At 38.2% G+C, this 27,868-nt stretch overlaps 1 protein-coding gene and 1 long non-coding RNA gene across 4 annotated transcripts in view; both read right to left on the bottom strand.

The window, feature by feature from the left end:
- LOC124267195 (nuclear migration protein unc-83-like) overlaps nucleotides 1-27,868 on the bottom strand; it is a 131,735-nt gene that overhangs the window by 30,633 nt on the left and 73,234 nt on the right. For all 3 annotated transcript variants that reach the window (XM_046702110.1, XM_046702109.1, XM_046702111.1), the window contains one exon: nucleotides 25,588-25,712. In XM_046702110.1, the coding sequence (XP_046558066.1) occupies nucleotides 25,588-25,712 (125 nt within the window). The remainder of the gene's footprint in view (nucleotides 1-25,587; nucleotides 25,713-27,868) is intronic.
- Nucleotides 20,569-20,990, bottom strand: LOC124267197. The gene is made up of 3 exons (XR_006895978.1): nucleotides 20,892-20,990; nucleotides 20,805-20,837; nucleotides 20,569-20,755 (listed from the first exon to the last, which is right to left on the bottom strand). It is a non-coding gene; the product is annotated as an uncharacterized LOC124267197 (long non-coding RNA).

Raw genomic sequence — 27,868 nt, 5'->3', positions numbered from 1 at the left:
TCACGTCTGCAAACAGTTACTAATATACATTTCAACTGTCTTCTGCTTGGCATGTTTGCCTATATTAACATACCTATACCACAATGTATACAAAGCAAACAGAAGGTGTAGAATCCATTCCACATCTACGTAAGTCCTATGTCACAAAGTCCTAAACCAACAGCTCGCCATCTGACATATGCAACATCTTCTGATCCAAACTTTGTATCCAATCAAACCAGGCGGTTAATATTAAGGTGTAAATCCCTCTCAATCTTCACACAGGCAATAACTATGTTAGTAGTCCTCGATTCTTCTCTTCAAATCAATAAAGAATACTCGTCAACATTGGCCTCCGGTATTGCATGGCACACACAAAACTGAGGACAACACTTCGAAAATCATGACCAGTAAATATTTGCACATTGTAGCAGCCTAGTGGCCTCCCCTGGTGGTCACACATAGACGAGAGGTCTCTGTTAGGACAGGCAGGTTCCTCAGTTCACTTTCAAGGTTCTTGAATGTAATCAATGTTCTCTGATAGTGGAATCCCATTGTTAAATATGCCTTCAGAAAGAGGGAAATACCTAGACCATCAATAGTTATTGATCAGTCCACTTTGGCTCGTTCACTTACTGCAGATGTCAGCCATACCAGATGTAGAGATTTTAGCAAAATATGTCACGAGTTGACAAAAAATATACAAGAATCCTCACACCTGGGTAACGACCTTGACCTTGTCACCTTGATGCTAATCTGACATCAAGAGCTGTTATAAATCTTCACATTGTTGCATGTATCTATCAAATGTCTAGTTTGGAAGAACTACTTTCTTCAACCTGTGTCAAATTACCTGAGACATGTATCTGTCAGATGCTTAACATGACTTGCTCTCCATGGAAACTATTTTAATCTTCAAAACACTCACTCACGACTATGGACATATTCTAATGAATATCTTAGAGCATAAGTGTTTAACCACATACAAATATGATAATGGCTACATGCTAAACAAAGCAGGACCATATTTGTTTCCTCGTTCTTCCTGGTCCAGATTTGAATAAACTACTAACTCCAACGAAAGTTTCATTTAAACAAAATTTCATGAAAGTACAGTGTACCTATGGTTGAATGCACATTCCTATAAGCATGCTGATATGATATGGAGCACAACTACAAATAAACAAACGCACAAAGGCAAATGAACAGGACCTATCAACATCAACATGAGTCCAAAGTATGCTCACCGTCCTAAGCTACCTCTTGACATAAAGATGACTCCTGTATTGGTAACACTATTGCAGGAGAAGCACCACAAACATCCCAACTTGTTACAAGAGATTGCCATCCTACAGGAAGCATCACTTGACCTTGATGCATGACACTTGACGCTCAACAAGCCACAACACTAACCATGATAAATTTTCCATGTTGAGATATAATATATGATTATATAATTCCTGAACTGACATGCGTGGGTACCCAGGAAGGTTTCCTGTGACAGATGGGACTCTCACACAGACAGGTTCTGCACTACACTGTGTGGTTCATCCACATGACAAATCACTGAGCTCTTACGACTGGGATTCAGTGGGTGACACAAGCAGGTGCCATACAGGATATTTGCATTTGAAAGCTCAATTTTTTCCCTGCTTGGTGTTGAATTATTTGCATAATATCTTACACCTCATGATAATGTTATCTTTTTAGATAACATCTACTGTAATTGTAAAAATAACTTGATTGATTTCAGTACCCCTGGTCATTGTTTGTATGTTAACAATCATTTCAGAAACAATTAGTTTGCAAATATCATAAGATTTGTTTGTTGTTTAATGCCGCACTCAGCAATATTCCAGCTATATGGCGGTGGTCTGAAAATCGAATCTTGACCAGACATTCAAGTGATCAACAGCACAAGCATCGATCCATGCAACTGGGATTCGATGACACGTGTCAACCAAGTCAGCGAACCTGACCACCCAATCCCGTTAGTCGCCTCTTACAGGATGGGCTGCTGAAGATCAATTCTAACCCGGATCTTCACTGCTTGCAAATGTCATAAGAAAAATGAAAATAGTTGTACCTGGCAATAACATGAACAGATCATGTGATTGAGATGGGGAACAGAGCATGTGATAGAGATGGGGAACAGAGCATGTGATAGAGACAGGGAACAGTGAGTGATTGAGATAAGAACCAGATAGCATGACAAAGAGACAGAGAGTCTTAAGGAGTGTGATGGAGTCCGGGAACAGAGCATCAGATGAACATGGAAGAGAGAGTGGGATTGAGACAGGAAATAGTCGGTGGGAGCCATAGAATCTAATCAAGGAAGAGACACCAAAGACCCCCTTTTCCATTTGTAACTGAATCATTACAAAGCCTGTGTCCATAGAATGAATTGAAATATTATTTTCCTCCAATCAATTAAAGAATGGGTGGGAATTGATCACTGCAGTCCGTAGGAAGAACCTGTTTTGGTTAAACACTGTAACAACTCCTCATCACTGCAAACAATCCCAGCAATGTTTTCGTGGTTTTCGTTACATTTTTCGGTTAGTTCTGATTCCCTTTGTTCAGTAGTCTGTAATGAAAGACATCCCTGAGAAGACACATTTATGATCGAATGTCTGTATTGTTATTGGACAGAAAGACCCGTGCTTCGTTCACCTCACATGAATTACCCAAGTCTGAACACATCTGACATGGCAAAATATAGTTATGAGCACCAAATGTAATCTAGAAGCACACTCCCCCACAGGTAGCCAGGAGCATGGATTAATCCTGTGATCCATGCTAGTTACATCACAACGCCTGATTAAAGATGCTATCATGCAAAATCAATGGAATCCAATACACTACCATCAGTGTTATATTGGAGTTCCTGCAGTAAGTTGGGACAGAGTTTCAACCAATTCCAATTAGATAATTGTTTTAATCATTCCATCATAAATGATATTACCAACAACATCAAAGGAACAATTTTAATTTCTTACACATTTACACTTCCACCCTGAGCTGGGTTTTCTGATACTTCATGAATAGCCTCAAAAACACAAATGTTGAGGAGTGAGTGAGTGAGTTTACGCCGCTTTTAGCAATATTCCAGCAATATCACGGCGGGGGACGCCAGAAATGGGCTTCACACATTGTACCCAGTTGAGGATTGAACCTGGGTCTTCTATATAACAAGCCAACCCCTTAACCACACAGCCCTCCACCACACCATTGACTTCTCCTGTGCTGAGGAACAATTTCTCAATTAATCGTCATTTACCTAGAGAGATCTATATATTATTACACACATATATTTGATATCTGTAACAAACACTGTCATTATATACTGCATAGAAAACAGTTTCAATTGTAAGCTTTTAAACAAGAAATAGCTGGAATATTGCTGAGTGCGGCTTTAAACAACAAATAACAATAACTGAAACAAGAAACCCTTCACACAATAACAAAGCAGTTAATGCCATTAATGTATAAATCCATATTACAAAAAAAAAACATTCAAAAGGAAAGTTGATCAAGTTTTTGAAACATACAGAACACAAATTCAGGTGTGAAACACTTACAGTCTGCTTGTTCCAACAAAGAAGTACAGAGAGACTGATCTGTAACACCCACCCGTACACACTACAATCAACCAAGCTGCCTGTTACGTGCATTCAGGAATGAGGATCAAATTAATCTGTAGTCAAAGTGCACAACAGAGTGTCCCAAACACACCTGCTACCTGTGACTGTTCACGTAATTCACCTGTAACTTGTTCTCCTCAAACAACTGACAAGACAACGACATGACAAGTGTGTACTCTGTGTCATATATCTGGAATACTTACGTCTTGTAATACGTGATCCTGTTATCATGGCCCAGCTTATCTGTTATCATTATTGTTATCGAGAAATACGTGAGAGCTTGCACACGTTCAAATGGGTTATCTATTGATCAAGGAATTTTCCTCTCAAATATCACTTTTTTCCTGACTCATTGACATTCATGTTTTACATTTACATCAAAATAGCATTCGGATAAAGGTTCATTTTCATAGACTCTACAAATTTTACCTAATTCACCGGTTGGAAACAGGTTTAGTATTCTACACGAATGTTCCATGTACAGTTTCATATGTCCATGTGTAGAAAACATATTAATTTAATTTCATAAAATTTAATTTTCATAGAAATTTGATTTATTGGCTGTCAAGCCAGAAACTGAATAAGCATTAAAAATCTAGATCAAGGTTTAGCAGACTACAGCAAGCAGGATTGTTTATTTATGGTTGTAGTAGAAATATGCCTGTTTTGATTTATTCCATATACATTGGCATTTACCTTACACCTTTGTGTGCCGACCATCTGATGTGTTGGGTAGACACGCTGCCACACAGGGCTACTAGTCCACTACACATGTCTTGATGAAGCAGTGGCACGACCATTCCCTCCATAGAGATAATACTTTCACACCTTAACTGCTAAAACCACCTATAGCTGTGACATGTTTCCAAATGAAATTATATCATCTATAAATGAAAGAGCAGCCATAACTAACACATATCAATGACTGATGCCACACAGTTACACGCCTAAATGACAAATATATCTTGAGTGTCGAGGGACACAAATGTCGTATAAATGTTGCAATAAAAAAGTCAGCTTATGCTACATATTGCCAATCAATATTCTCAATAACATTAAGCCTATGCGTTCTTCAAGATCTTCTTTTTAATTAATTAGGAGATCACATTATCTGGAAAGAACCCAAAGCAAATGTCAGATGAAGTGATAAAGGAAGTGGCAGAATGATACTATTCTCCTGACCAAGCTAAAACTGAACACAAATTATGACGAACAAATAACAACGAATCATTGCACAAGACATTCCTTCTAAACAAATACGGAGATCCATCCCATCTTCAACAATAGCCAGTTTTCGTTCACTTAGGAAATCTCCCTCATCCCAAGTTAAGGCTGCCAATAGAAGGACCGGGATTACTGGCGGCAGGAGAAATGTGCTAGCAGCTTACAACTGCTCATTTGTGCAGCAGCATGGACAAGCGGCTAGAGAGTTTCACGCTGTTATAATACAGGTGTTAAAAGGACACAGTACTGTGGTTTGGATTACTGCTTTTCACGGCCCAAGGATTAATGGGTTTGCCTAGCATATGGGCTTATCCATCATTGTCTAGGGTTATAAATATTCTGCCTTGCGCAAGGGTAACTAAACCTTAATGTTAAATTTGGAAAAGTTAATACTGAACCAGATACCTAAGTCAAGTCATGTTGCTGTGCATTGAAGGTACTTAAACACTCTGACACACAAACTGCGGGGTTCTGAAATGTTCTGTGTTGGGACAGCATTTGTTTGCTTGTAATGATCTGCAAATAATACAAGTATAACAGGTACCCCAAAAAACAAATAACTGAGTGCACAAGGAGCTATGAAGATTACAAGTGCAGGTCGAAGAATAAAACTATGAACATCTGTGACTTTGATACCTTGGCTGGTGATTGAGTGAAACTGGCTTACTCCCTAGTCCGGAATAACAAACCCATATCAAACTGGATCAACTAAAAATACACCTGCATAACCTGGGTATACATGTTACAAGCATAGACGACCTGCATATTATCCCAACATATACTCATAATATACTAATATCACCTGTATATACCTGTAAGGTACATATATCACTTGGCTATACTGATATTACATATCACCTGGATATACCTGGAAGATCCAGGTTAGAATTGATCTTCAGTAACCCATGCTTGTCGTAAGAGGCAACTGACGGGATCGGGTGGTTAGACTCACTGACTTGGTTGACACATGTCATTGATTCCCAATTGTGTAGATCGATGCTCATGCTGTTGATCACTTGATTGTCTGGTCCAGACTGGATTTTTACAGACTGCCGCAATATGGCTCGAATATTGTTGGGTGTGGCGTTAAATTTAACTCACTCACTCATTCACCTGGATATACTTGTGATATATTCATATCAGCTGGATATATCTCCATTATGCCATATAATCTGGATATGTCTATATTCCTGGCATGGAACAGAAAAACAAGTGGTTATGATGTGTTATTCTCCATGCTGCAGAGCGTATTGGCACACTGATATCTATCATCTGTAGCCATTGTGTCCCCCGATATCCATTCAATTCAACTGCATCGGTTACGCGCAGACAGATGGTTCAATATCTTAATATTGCTACAAATACCTTAAAATAGGATAAACTGATTTAGAGAAAAAGTCAATTTTCCGATAAAGTTGCGTCTTTGAACATCTTCCCGTCTCCGTTTGTTACAATATATCATACTGTTTTGTAATTAATCTGTGACATGAATGGACAAATGTGTTACATACATCACAGAATAATAGATAACATGCACAATAAAATCAATATCCTTGACAAAAAATTTATAAATCTGATGAAACTGGTCCTGGGGAACAATGCAGCAGCATGGAGTATCTGCACCAGATGGAGCTATTTCTGAAGATGTGGTGATTTTGAAGAAGTGTATATCGACTTTCCATGCTACAGGATTGTGCAATGGAGAAATCAATCTGCCAGCATGGCAACTGGACATTATTTCAATATTAATGACTCCAGCATCCCAGATGTTTGCTGAGTTCCGTCACAATCAATAATTCAGTGAAATTGAACTGCAATAGGGTGAAAGACGCCTAGGTTAAAGAGAATAGATTTTATGAGGCTGTACATTTTTTATTGTATTGTCATCCTCACTGGTTATCTAATATTGTCCACTTACAACTAATGATTGATTTGCTCTTTTTCCGTCATAATATTTCATTTTGTGTAATAAAGCATTTAATAACAATAGAAAAACAAACAGTAAGTGATTTTTTGTCTTAATATTTGAAATAAACCTAATGTCATCAGATTTTATCATGTGAAAAGAACATATGAAAATGTTCCAGAGACAACAAATTTTGTAATCTTGAACAAAAATAGTTTTCCAAAGGTCTGATTTTATGTCATCAACTCAAAAAATGCCCTCAGTATTATATTCAATACATCATATGATTTCATAATCTCTATCACCTTCCATCTGTCATCCATTACAAGTCTGCACTGGTTTACAGTTACATAGACACGATCATTTACATGAATAATGAACAGTTGTGTGACTAGTCTTATTAAATGAGAAGCCTTGCCAGATTAAGTGTAAGAGCACTTTTGACTTTGACTAGATCACGAGACAGTACAGGTATAAATAATATATTACTGACATCAAACACTCTACTCTGCAGGACACGAACATTCACAGTCACTGGCCACAGGAAACCGTTAAATATGATCATGAAATATTGATGGTCAATACAGAAGTGCTGGACCATGTTGTTTTCTAATTAATACTTAACAGGGGAGTAAGAACACCAAAGACTTAACAAGCAGTACATTAGGAGCATTATTACAGAGTCTTTGAACATGTTGCAAAAATAATTAGAAATAGGAAACATGTCCATCCAATTTCCTGAAGAATAACTTACAAAGGTCTTTCTCAATGTTCCGTAAATTAATCATTACCTATCAATTATCCAAACCCATAAAAGAAATCTGTGAGGAGGAACGACGCATATAAACAGATGTCATCTTCCCAAAGCTATGGAGCTAACCGAATATAAAAGTCCATTTTCAATCTTTGCCAGACTAACTTCTAATGTTGTAGCTTGAACACAGTCCCACAAGTGGATGTTACAAGTTATGTCCCTTCAATGTCTTACCGTTGACCAATCAGATTCCAGATTCATATCTCTTGCATTTGGTTCAAAGAAAATGGCAGTGGCTAGTTAAGATGATCTGCTCAAGTTAATCAATGAAACGGTTCACATTCCCTACCTCAGACCCCAGTACATGATTATTGCAGCACATTCACTTAAGTGTGTTCATCTAAACCATTAAAAGATTTGCAAAGTGTCTACTGAAACCTAGTTGAAAGCACACATACTTCTAAAATCTAACTGGCAACCAAACTCTGCAGTCATGATTTTGTGTTTGAACAGGACATGGATTTCATTATGTGCTGTTGGACTTTACATGCACTTGTCAGTCAAGATAAAATATACTACGAAATTCCCACCTAATTCGGCAAGGATGGAAACTAGTTCTTTATATCCAGTTATCTCCTCTAGCAAATGACATTTACATAATTTTCTCCTCACAGTTTTCTTTTGTACAGTTGAATATGCAATAATGTACAAACATCCAAATCAGTAACACTGTTGTTGAGACTATATTTCCATTATATACATACACCGATGTTGCATAACAAACTTCACACAACAGTTCCTTACCGTGTGTCACACAGACCATGAAACAAATATGATACAGCCTATTCAAGTCTATAACAGTTGGCAAGTCTAAATTACTACAGCTTCTGAAAACAGTCACTGAAATTCTGTTTTTATATATGGTAATATGAATAAAATATTGTTATTTTGGGGACTAGATGTCAGTTTCCAGTCCTTACACCACCCACCACATTAAGATGACTGATCTTCTACTGACCTGTATCAGCCCACAATGAAAGACAGCTGACAACAGCATCATTATCTGATACATACACAAGGCTGGGTGCTTCTTTAAAGCATTACTGTCATATGTGATTCCCTAGGACATACAGATTTGATGAACTGGGGAATAGTTCTCTCAGCAAGTCATTGTGTTTGACAGGAATGTGACCCCCAGGAATAACCAGTTCACATGGAACCAATCACTTTCACCAAACATTGCTCACATAATCCTCTACTTTCATTCCCAGAGGTGAATATACATTCGTATCAAATATCTGGCTATTATCTCCTCACAATAAACCTTCAAAATATGTCGCTAAGTCCTAAGACCAATGTCATAAGCTCTACAAAGACGGCAATACAAAGTGTTTAACAATAAAGAAATCATACATGTTTTTGATACTTGATACCACATACTTGAAATATAAGTACATGTATGTCCATAGTTCTTAACTGCTTCTGAAGGGCATATTGTTTGGAGTGGAACAAATACAGTGTTTATGTTGCTGTGATCTACGCCTAATGGTGTCTTTCGTAATACACCTTTAACACCAATAAAGGAAACGACATGGCCAGTAACAGGATCTAAATGTACATGATGACTGAGCAAGTATGTTTGTTATATGGCAGTGTGTTTGATTTCTTGATGACCTTATGTGAATGTTGATATCTTAACAAAGGTGGCAGGCTTTGTAGACTAACAGCTAGTAAACTGACCGTTAAGGACAACAGCTGAAGCTAATGTTTACCTCAAAATGTACACAATTACAATAACCGGGCTCAAACGAGATCAAACCAACAACTGTAATTTCTACTCATGAAAGGTCCTTGGATTGATTCAGTCAATGAGGTGTCAACGTTGCTGGACATCATACACTATTGCACGGGGTATTTCACAACCAGGAGTTATAACCCATATAACATGGGTCGTCTGGAAATATTCATCATGGTCAAAATCAGGAAACACATTGGCTGACTTCAACAAAATCAATAGCACAAAATACCCCAATCTCCAGAAAATCCAACTAAATCTTTACATTACTGGCCTGTATTGAAAAGCTGTAAAGTCATATCTGACTTGTAATGAACACCTTTCTTGGAAGCTATTTTGGTTCCATATTTATCACAAGTTTTCACATGGATCAATTCAATTCATAAACTATTTTTAATAAACATAAACACTTCACAGAGATTATAGTAAATGTTTGCATGTCACAATGATTTTACAAAATGAATGTCATGATTCCCTTACTTCCCACACAGAACTGAGGATAATACATGAATTCTTTCGTACGTTTCATAAAATGACCCTCAAGTGAGTGTAATAAATACCAATACTTCATAACCCATTGGTTTTTTTGTATCATTCTGACCTCCATTTAAGAAAGGTTCACTGATCACAACCACCATCTTAGAATACTGTTGAATGCAATCTTCAGCTTTATCTTTCACCTTACATCACAATGACATTTAAATGCTGTGAAGAATGACGTTAAGATAACACAAACTATACACTTGTGAATGTGATGCGATAAATCATTTTACTAACTTGGTGATTTATAACCCTATGGGTAATAAAATTTCATTACATCATGCTGTGATTTGAGGAACCAAGTTTTTCAGGTGGAGTCCTGAGTTTGATTCTCAAACTGGCTGCACATGAAGCGTGATTGTTTTTCCATCACAATGTCATGGTTTGAATATGGCTAACAAAGAAACATGACTCAATAACTTCCATCTTTTCATTGTCATACTTTGATGATGTAACTTTTCCATGAAATCAAGGACTGAAAGAACATGCTGTAGGGTTCTGCACCACTCTCATTGTTAAATACGCAATAACAGCAGCCTTGATGTTGGATCAATGATTCAGAAATCAGAACTTATGACTACAAAATCAATCACGAATTAGGTACTGCAGGTTTCCCATCTCCAACATACAATAACAAACAGACAAGTAAATGGAAGACAAGATGCATTATTTCCTCTTAGTCTCCGGGAACATGGCTTGGCCATCCTGCAGACATGGGCAGAAAGGCCGTGATCGATACTTCCAGGTCTTACAATGAATAGCAGAGTACCATTAATGATCAAGTTACAGGTGTTGACCACACAATCAAGCCTGGCCTCTTTACATAAGGTGGCAGCCATTGGTGAATGTAGTTTTAAGCCACAATTTTCAGTTTTCATCTGTTAATAATTTGGGTTAGAGTAAGTTTAGCTTTACGCCACTTTTATCAATATTCTAGTAATAGCACAGTGGGGGACACAAGAAATGAGCTTCACACATTGTACTTATGTGGGAAATAAAACCTGTGTCTTTGGCGTGATGAGCGAACGCTTTAACCACTAGGCTACCCCACCTCGCCCAATCTGGGTTGGACAAACCATCAATAAATATTATGAACATGAAAAATTGTCTCCACATTTGGATGACAGAAGCCAGGTCTTCCTGTCAAATGAACACGCATACAATCTATTAGACCACTTCCCACAACCTGTGGCTTAATAGTGCTGTTATAGTAATGGATAGATTTCAGTTTCCAACATTGCAACAGAAGGAAGGATAACAATATATGGAAGTTATTGCAACAGAAGGCCACAGTTAATTGTCAGTCTGGTACTATTGGTCCCAAAGTTTACAACCAGAGCAAATATCAATAAAACCTATACTAAAAGTTGAGAACGAATAATGATGTAACATATGGTTATTCCAAGACAATGGTATCAGCTTCATGGTAGTGTTGAGTAAGATTACATGTGTTTATAATGTGTTATTACATACAACTGTCTAATGTTCACATATATTTGAAACTGATTAAAATACTGAGTAACAAATATTGTACTTCCTGCTGGCTGACAGACATACTGTACCCCTGCCATATTACACCTGTGAGTGAGTGAGTGAGTGAGTGAGTGAGTGAGTGAGTGAGTGAGTGAGTGAGTGAGGTTAGTTTTATGCCGCTTTTAGCAATATTCCAGCAACATAACGGTGGGGGACACCAGATATGGACTTCACACATTGTACCCATGTTGGGAATCGAACCCGGGTCTTCGGCATGACAAGCGAACACTTTAACCACAAGGCTACCCCACCACCCCTAGTGATTGAATGATGCTTAAGGATGTGTTTTAAGATCTTGAAAAATATACGTAGAGAAACAAATAAAGGAAAACTGGAAAGTTCAAGCATTTATTATTTCCAGTTTTCATCACTACACCGCTATTCAAAGCTGGTGATGAAACCTACAAAATATTAAAGGAACACTTGAATTTTCCTGTTCCTTTATTTGTTTCTGTACTTATATATAACATTAAGTGCTTTCACAAATGCATTCTTGATATTTTGAAAATGTTTCCTTGATTAATTCATCAACAGGATACAGTTCCTGAACCTCGCCACCTTACATCCTACAAAGTCCTGAGCAATAAAACCCTCCCACAACCAAATATGGTGATCAACATCATTTGAAATTCTTAACCTATTGTTATGAAAGTCACCAGATACCTTCCTAATCCCCTACCTTCACTGATTGACAACTACCTCATCAACAACAGCAGGTCTCCAAACTTCCCCATCCATTCACCAGAGTGGAGTACGATATCTCAGTAAATTCCAAACTCGTGAAGGCGTAACTGACATTTTTTTATGCATCTGCAAACACAAGCAAAACACAAGTTGTGCCTGTGGTTGGCTTGGCTTGTTGCCTTATATAGGTCACTTGCTTGGAGATAAGGGACACTGAGCCCCTACCTGTTTAACCTTACGATACGGCACGAAGAACAACGAACGTTACAAGTACAAATCTTGTAACAGGATATAACTCATGACGTCTTATTTTTAGCACATTTTTTGTGGGATCAGACAGTAATATAAATGTATAGATACTCACGAGTTCAGCCATCATTATTTTTAAATAGTTGGCCCTCTTAATATTGCGAAATAGATTTGATGTTGTTTTGACAATCAGATTTTATAAAAATGTTAGTATGTTTAATATTTTACCTTGCAGTTATGCTAAGAAAATAGTATTCTTAACAGTATGAATCAACGTGTCCATGTACAACGATCCATGATTCATAACTTTTATTACCAGAGCTATCATAATTCACAATTTTTTACTTTTCAACAAAAAACATACTGACAGCCAGAGACAAAGAAATCTTGTAATAGGATATGACTCATGACAACTTATAATTAGCACATTTCTTGTGGGATAAGATATAAACATATATGGATAGATGCACATTAGCTCAAACTTAAAAATAGATATTTATGTCATTGTTATTTTAAAATATTTTTTTTAATGTTTCATGCAATAATACAGATTTGATTCACAACAATAACTATAAGGGTGTAATATCCAGTTTTCAGAGAACTGCTGTGTCATGGTGTGTGAGAACAGAACAGATAACTACCCACATGTATGGCTATTATCACACTAATTGGTTGAGTATGAATACAAACGTGACAATGTGTACTTTAATGATGGCCACGAACATGCAGTTCCCAGGTGTAGGCATGTAGTGTGATAAACCAGATTATTTCCACACCTATATACACCTACATTACCAGGCGAGTACTGTGGACTTTTTGTCACAAATATCCAGTAAATATTATGTGTGTGCTACATACGCAAAGCAGTTATTATTTTGAGCACATATTTTCAAACACATATTTAATCCCTTAGTAGGCATATATTTTTACTGCTTCCAATGTTTACTATCAGTTCAGTGTATGCTAAATACGCAAAGCAGTTATTATTTTCAAACACATATTTAATCCCTTAGTAGGCATATATTTTTACTGCTTCCAATGTTTACTATCAGTTCCCTTTAAATGAGAAATACCCATTTACAATAATTTCTAGCTTTGATGTTTGCAAATTGAAAATAAGTTCAGATTATCATTTTCATTCATGAGCAAGAAAATATACATTACCCATAAACTATTTTCAGCAGTAAGTGTACATATACATTGTTTGAATTATTTTTAATAATTTTATACCGTCATCTTTATTTATGATCTTGAAATATTATCTTGACTCTTTTCAGCTTTCAGTCTCCAGCAAGGAAATTTAACATAATGATCAAATACTTTAATTACTCGGGTAATAAATCTCAGACAAAAAAAACCACCACAAAACTTTAAAAATTAACTCATTTAAATCGCTGAGTGACAGTTTGAGACATGAAGCTGAGTGCATGTTACCAACCTCTGTCAGTCCGGCACCAGTAGGGACACAATGTCGGGCTAGCAATCGTGAGCAAATAACGAAGCCTAGTGTATCTGGTGACATCGAATGACATGATTGACCCCAGGTACTGCAAGGGGCAGGTAATTGTTGGTCCACAGGGAAGGATTACATCAGTGCAAGGACACCTCATTCCATCATGTCCCTGCTCGGTTGCTGTATCCCACTCCCGGAATACAGACAGCACGACATGAGGAACGTTACAGATGCGATATAAATGCTATAACACGCATGTGGCCACGTCTGCTTCGCTTACCTTATAATGAGGCTGATGTGTTGATGGTTTCGGGACATAAAAGAAGGGTATATATCCAGGATAGGTATTCCGGTCTTATCATATAATCTCCTGACACACTGAATGAGGTATCGCGCCTCAATGTGGCTGGAGAATATTGATTTGTCTTTCAGCCAATAACAATGCTTGATACATCCAGGACTGAGAGAAGCGTGGCTATTGTCCGCAGAGCAAGAGACACAGTGACTGAAGATAAACTGGGAGATAGGCTTCACTGATAACAGCACATGGAGATCTTACCCTGAACTCAGTTCTAATCTGGGTGGACACTGAGCCCGATGTGACCCACTCCGTGCTGTGACTGGTGAACTACGCCAGACTGTATGATAGCGTCTCCTGTCCGTCACAAGCCACAACAGAGCAGAGCGAGGTTATTGATTTTCAGCAAACTGTCACACAAGAGACCACGATGCAAACTAATTTTATCAGCTGAGCTGGGGCAATTTTCACAAAACAGCCCAAAGACGTTCTATTTATGGCTCGATCTCATTAGCCAATACCAACCCTTTAACAGAGTCACACAAAGAACAAACCCTCCCTCCAACATTGCCTAGAGTGAAGACAATGAATATTGTCCATCCGATGTAATTTGGTGATCATACTCTATCAAACAATGTTCACAAGTTTTTTACCACGTCCTCAATCGTCAATACAACACAATTGAAGCAATTGAGAAAATAAACCGTACAAGAAGCGTGTTCACACATGAAATATTGAATTAAGAAACCAATGTGAGATTATTAATTTATTTCTGAATATAATTCTGATTTAATATTATTATTGAATCCTGGAGGGTATAAAAATGGCTCCATGTTTCCAACAAGGAATGAGATTATCCAGCAAGAGATGGGAGAATTGGATGAAAGACGTCATCTTTTACTGAAACATTGTGTCCCAATGCAGATATAAAAAAAATATACCCATGGTGGCGATATGTTCTATAACATTTCATAAAGTTTTCTTTGACACAAAATAGCTCCAGTCAACCTTACTTTATTTTACAACAGTAGACAAGATTTATAACATGAAAACACTGCAAGAGTTCCAAATTCTCTCAACAAAATTGTAAACCAAAAAGCAACATTTGTAAACCTTACAAAAAAACAACATAATGAGGCCAGACCAATGTTATTTCTTGTTTAACGAAAAATCCATAAAACAAGAAATAAAATTGGTCTGGCCTGATCAAGTCACACTATTTGGGAAACCACTGGCCATACTGAATGTGTCTTATAAACAAATAAAGCTTATGTAACTACAGGTTATTATGCTCACTGATAAACTGACTGACTGAGTTTGGTTTTACGCCGCTTTTAGCAATATTCCAGCAACATCACGGCGGGGGACACCAGAAATGGGCTTCACACATTGTACCCATGTGGGGATTCGAACCCGGGTCTTCGGCGTGACAAGCTCACGCTTTAACCACTAGGCTACCCCCCCGCCCCCTCACTGATAAAGAAATTATATATCAATAATAATAATAAGGTTAACTCAGAGAGCGGAATAAACATATTCTCCCGATTTCTCCATTATACAATTTAAACAGCAAACAAACTCAGATTGAAATATTCTACAGCATCCTTTACTGCCTGAAAAAGTAGACTCAAAATGTGCTGTACATGACTTTGAGAGATTTCACTCCAGAGCACCTGAGGTCAAACCAGGGAATCAATACTCCGAGCTGTGTTTACAAACAGAATGTCCTCAACCTGCCTTTGTTTATAACCTTCAGCCATCCATCTATCATTATTGGAGTCCACAGTATCCACACTAATGATAGATCCAGGGTCAGTCAGGGGAAATGCTGCACATTGTGTATGATCACTGGTCAGTTGAGGTCACGGGAATCTACGTCTAATTGCAATCTGCTAATCACCTTCACTAATCAATCACACTGCACTCAGTGACTCTGGGCAGGTATATTCAAGGGAGACAACTTCTTAAAGAAAACATGCCTCTTCTGATTTGAACATCTATATTACATTGTGAAACTTAATCAACTGAAACATTAGTATTGAACTGAGTTTGTAATCCTGACCTATACCTGCCAACTGTCACATCTCATTTTGACACTTACTTGTCCTGAACCACAGATGTAACATGTTATATTTGGGATTACACTTTCTTAGTAAAGTACAGATTCTAGTACTTTTTGGGTTGAGTCCCATCCAGGATTCAAATGGCATTGTGTATTTCTGAACCACAGATGATGTCCTTCCGAGATGATGAGATTTACCCAAAATAATCATTAATTTTAGTGAGTGAGTTGATAGGAAAGCCCAAAGTGATCTCAGATATTTACCACTTTGGAGAAACCCACAAGCATGGGTATGGTGCTCACAAACCTAGACATCATCATGGTGAAATAACATTCCAAATAAATGTTTCTGTGTTTTCCCAAGGGGTGAAACACGGCACAATGATTTGTGGGACCGTACACAACTGCACCCCCGATAACTGAATCAAATTTCCATGCTCACTAGTTTTACCCTTAGCAGCAACTAAATTGATGCTTGACCCAAATAGCAAAATGGACTTGGACATATATAGAAGCATGTGGGGCTTTTCAAACTTCATTTTATGTATATATAAAACTGAAAACTAAACAACACAAAAGACCCATTTGATATATGATAATTCACCTGTGTACATTTACACCTGTTTGCCTTGGCAACACCAATCTATACCTGGCTGCAGGATGACCAAACATGGCTGCACTCAGACTCACAGGTCACCCATGTCAGTGACAGGTGTTTTGCAACAATGATGTGAGGGAATGACTGTATATTGACACACTGTTCAACATTGCGTGCCTCACCCTGACTAAACAGGGTGGATGGCAACAGGTGCTTGACACTGGAACCTACACAATGCAGCTCAATCGTTGGAAACTCGGCAGCTGATGCAAACACATTGCTTTGGTAAAACCAATCAAAGGAATATCTCTGATAGGCAATTCAATAATTAATTCTGAAAATAACCTACATGTATACTTGAGTCAGTTGGACTTGATGCTGGTTTGAAAAGACGCTCAGTTAAATTATCCCTTATTGGATCCATTAAGGAGGAAACCTGGGTGGTTAGGTAGCCTAGTGGTTAAAGCGTTTGCTCATCACGCTAAAGACCCAGGTTCGATTCCCCACATGGTTACAATGGGAAGCCACATTTCTAGTGTCTCCCACTGTGACATTGCTGAAATAATGTTAAAAGTGGCCTAAAACTAAACTCACTCACATACTCAGGAGAAACACAGCACAGAGTGTTGACAATTATCCCACCTGGCTTGTAATTTTCCATTTTGCACATCTCTTTGATAGATAACACCCAAATTCAATTAAAAACATTTTCTGTTAATTTTTTTCATGAATATTCAATTCTAGTGATCACGAATAATGATTTGAATTCATGAAGGGATACGGTTTGATTCACTGAATACACACGAGTGAATCGTAACAACCCCACTTTGTACTGACATCTCACTTTGTACTGTGATTAACACCACATCAAAGCTGATTGTTATTTTGTTGTCCATTATTCTTGCTACATTGAAAACACTTGTACCTAAAGGCTGCTTTCTGTCCTGACCAGAGCAGGGTCTATTTTAAATCTACGGGAATATAAATCACATGGGAATAAATCAAGCAGTCATTTCCTCACAGGAGACAGGTTGAAGGTAGAGCCCATGTCATGCATCAAGGTGAGCTTGGTGGGCCCATAAACATGTCAAGGAGGCTTGATATTTTGTATACTTTGGACATTATCAATGTCCATCAACAGTCAATACCGACAAGAACACATTGATAATAAGTTGTACAGAACACAGAACCGTTAGAAATACTGCAGATTAGGTTGCCACTAGAAGTGGCCACAGTTGACTGGTTTTGGGTGTGTTGCCTCGCTGAGCTGGACTCATGTTTCAAGCTTCATTAGGTACCAATAATATAGGGAAAGGCTATTATTCTGTGATGCAAAGCTTCTTTGTCCTCTGGCATAGTTTGCATACCAACCAACAAAGCCTTTTTTAAATACAACTTATCTTCAAAAATTATCATGTGGTGGCTCAAAAATAATCTCAAATGACTTTCAGAGAATCAAGTCAGCAGAGGATTCATTGAATCACATTTTCTGTTACCCTTTGAATGTCTTATCACTTACATTTCAAACGGTAATTTGTGAAAAATTGACAAACACACACACATAGAGGAAAGAAACAGTTAGGTGTTGACAGTTAGGCCATTATAAGATAAACACCAAGACAAAAATAAAAGATAGGTTTGACTTTAACTTCTTTGAGTGACATTTTAGAAGTAGGGAAGTACAATATAGAACAAACTTTATGGATAACAACTTCTTTTTATTCGTGAGTGTGACGTTTCGATACAGATTCTTGTATCATTGCTTGACAACGGTACAAGAATCTTTATCGAAACGTCGCACTCACGAATAAAAAGAAGTTGTTATCCATAAAGTTTTTTCTATAAGGTTTGACTTTGTGAATATAGCGTAGGTAATCTGGGTCTATAATCTTTATCTCACTAATATCTCTAGAAGGTATCCCTTCCTGTAATCAAGGGACACACAACAGCCAGTGATATCCAGCTGAGGTTATATTTAATACTGGGGGCTGGCAGGGGTGGGTGGAGAACTAACAAGTTGGAGGAGTCAGGTTAAACTGAATATAAATCGGATGTATGATGCGGCAGTATTTTGTGTTAGTGAAGGCATGATCTGATAACACCAGGGTTTATGGACACAGAAATGTGTGCCCAGTACCATGAGAATGGACGCAGAAAAACATATATTGCAACCCAATGATGCACAATAATAATCTTTGTACCTCATTCTCCATAAAACCCTATAGTTCCTGTTTCAAACTCATATTTCAGTACACTACACTATTTCACCGCTCTACTAGACACTTGAAATTATCACCAGAGGGTCCTCTGGATCCCCAGCTTTATAGGTCAAGGTTAAACCCGGCTGTCCTACCAACAATCTCTGTGTTTATATTTCAATATTCATTACAATAATCACAGAAGGCAGGAAGTCAATACTAGGCCATCCTTTCATTGGCTTTTTATATTGATTTCCATGCACCATCATTCTTGAACAGGAAATATCTTAAATAATGATTCAACTTTCAGATAATATTAGACTGCAATACTGAATTCAGGAACATCTGGCCAAATAAAAAATTCGACATAAACAGATCTATCTTAAATATTCATATCACTAAAAAAATATCAACAAAGCGTTGTCAAGGGTACTCTCTCTTTAACTCAGGTTCCACTAGTGTCAACTCCAGGAAAGAGATCATGAATTTTTCACCACCTGTGCAAAAACGTGCATGATATTTGACATCATAATGCCGTTATTATGATCCTGTATATTTAATCAGAAACAGGTAGAATTGACGAGGTCATCTCGACCTTGTACCAAAATATAATTTCCTGCTCTTAAGATAAGGAATGTTGACAAAGATGGCGATAACCGCGTCACGTCTGCTAGCAACCACCCAGGTAACAACACATGTCTCTGCGACATGAAAGCTAAAAAATTCACAAAATACTTTCAACCATGTAGATGTGTATACTGGGGTAATTTGGGAGAAACAAACAAGCGACACAATTACCTTATGCACACAAGTGATGTACCGAGCAAATACAAAACCAGTTTTTAAACAGAACATTACGTCATTACCTGCAGTTCATGTACACTTGACAACCACATGAGACATCACATACTGACTGTGTGACGTTTGAAAGAATGGGAGGCTTTAATTGCGAACTGGCATGAACTGTGTGTTTTTACACACCTAACACAACACATACTGTAAGAAGAGGTATTATTGCCATAAATCCTATATCAACTCAAACAGTACAAATTTTATAATAATTACAGAAGCATATATACTGCAATATATACAAGTGCCATATATTCAACTACAATTAAATCCCAATCTGAATGGTATCAATCTAATTTTAGCGTCTGGGTCCATGTCCATGTAACATAACTTGTGTTTGTGATTATGAAATACAGAGTAAAAATCAAAGGAGCAAGAGTATGAGTCAATTAGTTCAAACATGACTGTTTCTTCCAACACTGGCATATACTTACACAGTTACCTGTATCTGTCCCAGCAGCCTTCAGGTAAATCCTCAAGCCTCGAACATTGTCACAACCAATCTGGCAATAGCTCTCCACAGATGGTATGGTCACACACTGTGTGTGTCACACAGAAAAAGCTTCACACTCTTCACCCAACACTGTCTGAACTGGCAGTATCTCCACAGATGGTATAGTCACACAGGAGACGCCTCACTCCTACATCCGACAGTGTCAGAGAGAAGCCCCGCTATCTTCACCCACCAGTGTCTGTGTCAGAGAGAAGCCTTGCTATCTGCACCCACCAGAGTCTGTGTCACCTTCACCCACCAGAGAGAGAAAGCCTCGCTACCTTCACCCACCAGAGTCTGTGTCAGAGTCTGTGTCAGAGAAGCCTCGCTACCTTCACCCACCAGAGTCTGTGTCAGAGAGAAGCCTCGCTACCTTCACCCACCAGAGTCTGTGTCAGAGAGAAGCCTCGCTACCTTCACCCACCAGAGTCTGTGTCAGAGAGAAGCCTCGCTACCTTCACCCACCAGAGTCTGTGTCAGAGAGAAGCCTCGCTACCTTCTCTGTGTCACCCACCAGTGTCTGTGTCAGAGAGAAGCCTTGCTACCTTCACCCACCAGAGTCTGTGTCAGAGAGAAGCCTCGCTACCTTCACCCACCAGAGTCTGTGTCAGAGAGAAGCCTGCCTCACCCACCAGCTACCTTCACCCACCAGAGTCTGTGTCAGAGAGAAGCCTGCTACCTTCACCCACCAGAGTCTGTGTCAGAGAGAAGCCCGCTGTGTCACCTTCACCCACCAAGGTCTGTGTCAGAGAGAAGCCCCGCTACCTTCACCCACCAGAGTCTGTGTCAGAGAGAAGCCTGCTACCTTCACCCACCAGAGTCTGTGTCAGAGAGAAGCCCGCTACCTTCACCCACCAGAGTCTGTGTCAGAGAGAAGCCTTACCTTCACCCACCAGTCTGTGTCAGAGAGAAGCCGCTACCCAACAGCCTTGCAGAACTATCATGTTGCTCTTCTCCCACTCTGAAGGCTCACATCCTCCATCTTCAAAAATCTGACAACATTAATCCAACCCAACTGGACCAATACCATATGTGAACTATTTGCATCAAGTCAGTTCAAACGTACAATACATGTACTTACTGCTGTAAACATTTTCAGTCAGCAATGAGTTGCCAATTTGTAATGACTGAATAATGGATTTGAACAACCAACCAATAATCCCATGTAATCAGATTACAGAATCTGTATGGAGATTACCAATACCTGACATCATAAAACCTAATACCCGACTTTGTCGTAAGATGCAGACAAAGAGGCCACTACACCTTACTTAAATATCCACATAGCGTCACACTTGAGTGATTGGCTTTACGATCTGAACAACTAGGAACATGTATCCAGAACAGTGCCCTTCTGTCCTGAAATATTTTGCAAACACCTGGTCAAGATATTCGGGCTGCGGCGTCAAGTACAGGCATTTTTTTGTTACGACAACGAGAAGCAAGTGGCCATGGTGAAACAGTCCAGCAATGTGAAAATAATAAAGACAAAATGCTCTCTTCACATCTGCCTGCCATATTTAATCGTGTTGTTTATTCAGATCGGTGAGACATTCACATATTTTATCTGACCCTTCTGTGCTTCAAAGGAACATGCCTTTATATGATGTTCCCACTTTCTGTAAATGTTGATCCATCACTTCACAACAACATCCATAACTTAACCAGAGCAGTTGACTTGATGGTGTCAATCTATTCCAAAGTCAAGGCAAGGAGAATTTTGTCGCGGACATAAAATGGGAGTAAATCATTATTTGCTCCACCACACCAAATATTGGGTCATCCAGCATGGGGCTTGGCCTGCTGATGTCATAGTGGTTTGAAGATCGTCATGACGATGTAACATCCACATTAAACAGTCACATTTCCTCCTTCTGTTTGCTACAAATCTAAATACCAAGCAGAACAAATCCCTCTTATTGATATCACTATTTACCTTCAAAAGTTTCATATTTTCTGTTGACTTAATAATTTTTACATTCAATTTTTTTTCAAAATGATCAACATTAATATTTGTTTATAATGATTTTGACCTCATCTTTACAAATATAAACACTTGACAGCAGGAAATACCTGCCTTCCAACTTGAGGACATATCAAGATCATATTTAAACATATGGTCCCAAAAGCCCCTGGCTGTAGAAAAATCATCAGCAAAATTTAAAATGGACAACATTCTGAAGTCAAATCACATGTGGGCCATTGTATAATATTCTTTGAGCAGACTGACAATATTTATCAGGCTATAACAATATGCATACATTTGTATTATTGTTTACCATGACAAAACAATGTTCAAGGATTACTACAATACATTTATATATTCGGGGATCTTAATGGCTGAAAAGGTGTACATGCTCAAAATGGTTAAAAGACCTGGGCCTAGATTTTCGAAGCTCGCTCTTAGCTTAAGATAGTTTGTAAGTGCCATACATTAACATCAAATCTTAGCTGGTTCGAAAAGCTAGGCCTGATGACTAATACATAAATTAACAATCTTATAAATAATGAGTTGTTTACTGATGACAAAACACTACTTTGATAGGAAAAGGATGAAAGAGAGGTAGGTAAATCATTGAGACATATGTACCATCTGTGAATACTGTGAATACTGAATGAACTATCCTCAGGTCAAGATCTGAAATTAGTTTAAAAATTCCTTAGATCTGAGAAAATATATATACCACATTATATCCACTTGGTGAATCCAACCATGAGCTTCAGCTTGACAGGCAAACACTTCACCCACAGGGCTACCTATATATTTCTACAATTGCAAACAGGACATATTTTGCCTCATACAAACACACGGCTATATCCAAACACTCACTTCATTTACAGGCTATTCCCCTTTGTCTGAACCTTTACGACTGAACTCTTACAGAGGCTCCAAAGTATAACTAAGTCAGCTCATCTTACCTAGATAAGAGCTACCATGCAGAAATTATAACCATTACAAGGCATACAGATTGGTGATTAACTGCAATCCAGATGTGATAAAGAAACTATCCTGTCGTAAATATCACTGAGGGTATTGAAACTGACCTGTCGTAAATATCACAATGGGTGTGGGTGTAAACTTCTCTGATGGACAGTTAGTCTGTGTGCTGTGTTGATCAGAGACCACCAGAGGAGAACGTGCCCCAGGGCACCTTTGTCAATCTCACAGAGCACCATGGGGCTGTTTACTGTCACGCTTCACAGTGACGTACTTCAGGTTTACTCTGTTTTGTTCCAATTCATCCCCTCTGCGCCCTGTTTGGAAGGTACTCATGCTCGACACGGCTATGTGACTGCGTGCTGTGGTCACTCAACAGTACTCAATGTGATGTGTTATCATACTTCAAGAATGTTCCATTAAAAGGTATACAATAAGGTATTTCGGTTAAATGTCGGACACTGAATACTCCTGAATGTCTTGGCTGGGCTTTCTTAATATGTTTTGTCCTTTAATGTTAAAGAATGTCAAGATCTTAAAGATGAACAAGTAATTTACTTTCTTCCAAGATTATTTCTTGATAAGTAATCAACAAAATAAAATCATCTTCAGCACTACCAGTAGAAAGCTAATAGCTGAAGTGAATTTCCTAATTGACACTACACATAACAAAGAGTACTTTCTTTCAGTACACAAATATGGTGAGAAACAAATTTCATTAAATCTATTAGCATTCATGGGATTCAAGATAAATATACCCTCAAAGCTAACTAAAACGAAATTGAGTAACAATTTACACTTGAAAACAAAACCAATTATATTTATTCAAGCTACAAAATTAAGCAAGGAAACAGAAAAATCCAATATAATATGTACAATCAAAAGCAAAAGAGAACAAATGTAAATCCGATCTTTTATTTTGATTATGAAGTGTCGTGAGCGGAATGAAGGACAACCCAGATGTATTCCCGAGTGAACCTGTTCAATATACAAATTGGCACAGAGGCCTCTTCTACCACCATATTGCTCATGACACTGCAGATAATGATTGCCTGACAACAAAACATGCAAGTTGCATGAATAGAACACTGTTGATCCGTTGCCAGGACAACCATCAAAACTACTTCAGATGATCACCTGATTCTGCAAACATCAGGTGACAATGATTATGCATTTCCTTTGAAACCTTCAGCAAGAAGACAATCATTAATGAGTTCTAATTTTTTATCGTAAATAATCAAATGACTTCAAATTTCTCGAACTGACCTTCAGGATGTACAATTATGACAACTCAAGCATTGGCAGAGATGCTATAATGCAAGAAGAGTTATTTCCCTTACATATGGATGATGGTCAAGATGGCAATTTCATTTGTGTGGAGAAACAGAAGATTTCTTCATTTTATTTGTTATCATGAGTTTAAAAATGACCTGACACACATTTAATGCAAAAGTGAAAGCATCTTAAATCAGTTATAAAAGCAAAAATTTAAACTAATGAAAATGAAGTTCCATAAAATCCCTCGAGTGCTCCTGTGTCCACAAAATGTAACACTATGTTGGACACACTGTTGCACTGGCTAAAGATCATGTGACATGTCAAAGCACACAAGCTTTGTTTCCACCACAAGAAAGCAGACATAAACCTAGGTTTGCTTTTATGACCTACCATGCAATCAATGTGTGTCAAACAATAAAACAAGTTTTTTAACCATGTGAGTGAGTAATCTTTTAAGCCACTTTTAGTAATATTCCAGCTAAATCACGGTGAGGAGACACCAGAAGTGGCTTCACATATTGTACCCATGTGGGGAATGAATCTGGGTCTTCATGATGAGCAGCCACTTAACCGCAAGGCTACCCCAACTCCTCCTTTCACCGGGAAGCATATTATTGACGTCCTGCCCTTATACATCAGTGATCGAAAAGACACGGTGAAAAGCCAAAGATGAAGTTTGAGGGGTGTTGGTACAAATCAAGATCTTACAGTGCACTGTGTGGAAAATGTCCACATCATTTCTAAGATGGAAGGTATGGACCCCTGAACCTTTGTGAAAAGTATCAAACAACTAGCATATTTTCAAACCTCTAATATCATAATATTGTCACTTGCCATTCAGAGATTTTGAACAGGGTACATTTCTGCTGTATCCTATCCAACATCTAAAATATAAGCCTTATGCAGGTGTTATTAGGTCTACCAAGCCTTAGGCAAGCAATCCTAGGCTTGTAAGTTTAAGTATGGACTCAGGATTCAAGTAATGAGAGTAGGATCAGACACTGAGGCCCTTTATTTCTTTTCCTATTTCAACAGCCGTATTACAAGACTGATGACCTATTAAGGCCCCTGGCCAACTGCATGGTGTAAGAGTGTTGACAAATTGACAGTACCTGGTGCTCCTTGAGCTTTTCCTGCAGCTGTTCCCGGGTCCACTCTGGCCGCACCGTCTGGATCAGCAACTTCTTCTCCACCTCCGTCAACCACTTCCGAAGGCAGCTCATGTCACACTGCAGATCTGGAAGATGCAACATGTTCAATTATCATTTGGTATTGTACATGACTACGGGCAATAATTTTCCTCTCGGTGAGGGATGGATTTAACTTAGCGTTATATATTTATCACTGGCATTACCACTTTGGTAAAAGTATAGAATGGTGCTGTTAAGCCAATCACTCCATAGTTGTTCCTAAAAAACTTAAACGCTCAGAGAACAATATCTTAAAATCTTTTCATCAAACTTCAACAACATATGAGTACAATTAATGAACATATAGTTTTTATCTGATGATTTAGGCCTTGTTACATACATCGTTTCAAAGGCTATAAGCGAGTGAGTGAGTGAGTGAGTTTAGTTTTACGCCGCATTCAGCAATATTCCAGTTATATGGCGGTGGTCTGTAAATAATCGAGTCTGGACCAGACAATCCAGTGATCAACAGCATGAGCATCGATCTGCGCAATTGGGAACCGATGACATGTGTCAACTAAGTCAGCGAGCCTGACCAACCGATCCTGTTAGTCGCCTCTTACGACAAGCATAGTCGCCTTTTGTGACAAGCATGGGTTGCTGAAGACCTATTCTACACCCGGATCTTCACGGGTCAAAGGCTATAAGCAAGAGCATTGGCTAGCTTATATATTTGAACTAACCACACAAATCTCAGGAAACTGATTGCCTATAAATCATTTCTTTTTTAAAAAAGCCTCTGTAAACAAAGAAACAGGTAAAATGCTACTGGGCTTAATCTGTTAATGTCAAAGATGCAGCAAGAAGTAAAAGGGACATGCTACTTTATATAATCATATGTATGTTACCAGTTTCAAAAGAGCACACAGAATGAAGATAACACACAAATACTGAAGACCAAGTGAATTAATTTACCTTCAGAAAATATGGGCCAATAAATAATATATCTGTAATCCTTCTATTTGACATTTTGACAGCCAAACAGATTGTATGTATGTCAAACTCTGTACATACAGCAGCACGAGCCCCTTACAGTGATTTATATCACAGTTTCGTATGCAAATAGACGTAATAACAATGTGCAGAGTTTAGGAAGCCTCGTTTTGAAGCTTCAATATTTTGATTTTGATTTCCAAATGTTTGACATCGCTTACAATGACCTTCAATGAGTGAGTGAGTGAGTGAATTGGGTTTTACGCCGCTTTTAGCAATATTCCAGCAATATCACGGCGGGGGACACCAGAAATGGGCTTCACACATTGTACCCATGTGGGGAATCGAACCCAGGTCTTCAGTGTGACAAGCGAACGCTTTAACCACTAGGCTACCCCACTGCCCCGACCTTCAATGAAAATAGTCATATTTTGAAATAAATTCAAAATATAAATTATATATAAAATGGGTCATAAATTATAAATCTGCGCCATTGTTGACGCATATTTTATTAATATAGCGCCAAAGTAAGTACAATTAGCGGGATTCCTGCAAATACGCAGTCTGGCTGCAGCCCTGAATAATGCTTGACTTGCTGAAGTCACATAAAAATCGTTGAGGATGTATCTTTATAACTTCTGTGACATGTTTCTTTTTCATGCATATCAATTCCTGCAAGATAAGTACATTGGCCACCATCTTTGAGTGATGCTAAATGTGACTGAGTGGGTGAGTGAGTACCATCCAAACATTTCTTTTATCCATTCTGCACTATTTGCTGTGAATGAAGGGGCTTTGCTAACAGGTTGTTCTATAGTCAGGTCAGTTAACATGAATGCTACCTGAATTTGTAGGGACTGCAGGAAGATTTTATGAGAGCTTCAAAGTTGTACATAGTCATTAGTACTGCAGAATTATCACAATAACATGACCCTTTTATTATGAAGAATATACAACAGTAAACTATTTCTACACCAGAAAAGAGTTTTGTGTGATATATATGTTTCTTTTTGTTATCTTATCTTTTGATTCAAATATCATCAATAAGGGACACAACTCCTGTCACCTTCAGTTCATGTAGGCACTCAGTCATGATAGTACTTTGGAGGTCACCACTATTAATGAAAGGCACTGGAGTAGAGCCTGTTACCATTAATGAAGAACAATAAATAACTCAGCAACCTCAAATGGATATGACTGTGTGATTACAACAAAAATATTTGAAACGACTGAAAAAGTAAAGTTCCTCAGAGCATGTGATTCACTTTGC

This window comes from Haliotis rubra, unplaced genomic scaffold (assembly GCF_003918875.1).
Source record: "Haliotis rubra isolate DU_JTF1 unplaced genomic scaffold, ASM391887v1 Scf13, whole genome shotgun sequence".
Taxonomy (NCBI): Eukaryota; Metazoa; Mollusca; class Gastropoda; order Lepetellida; family Haliotidae; genus Haliotis; species Haliotis rubra.
This window is presented reverse-complemented; position numbering and strand designations above follow the sequence as displayed.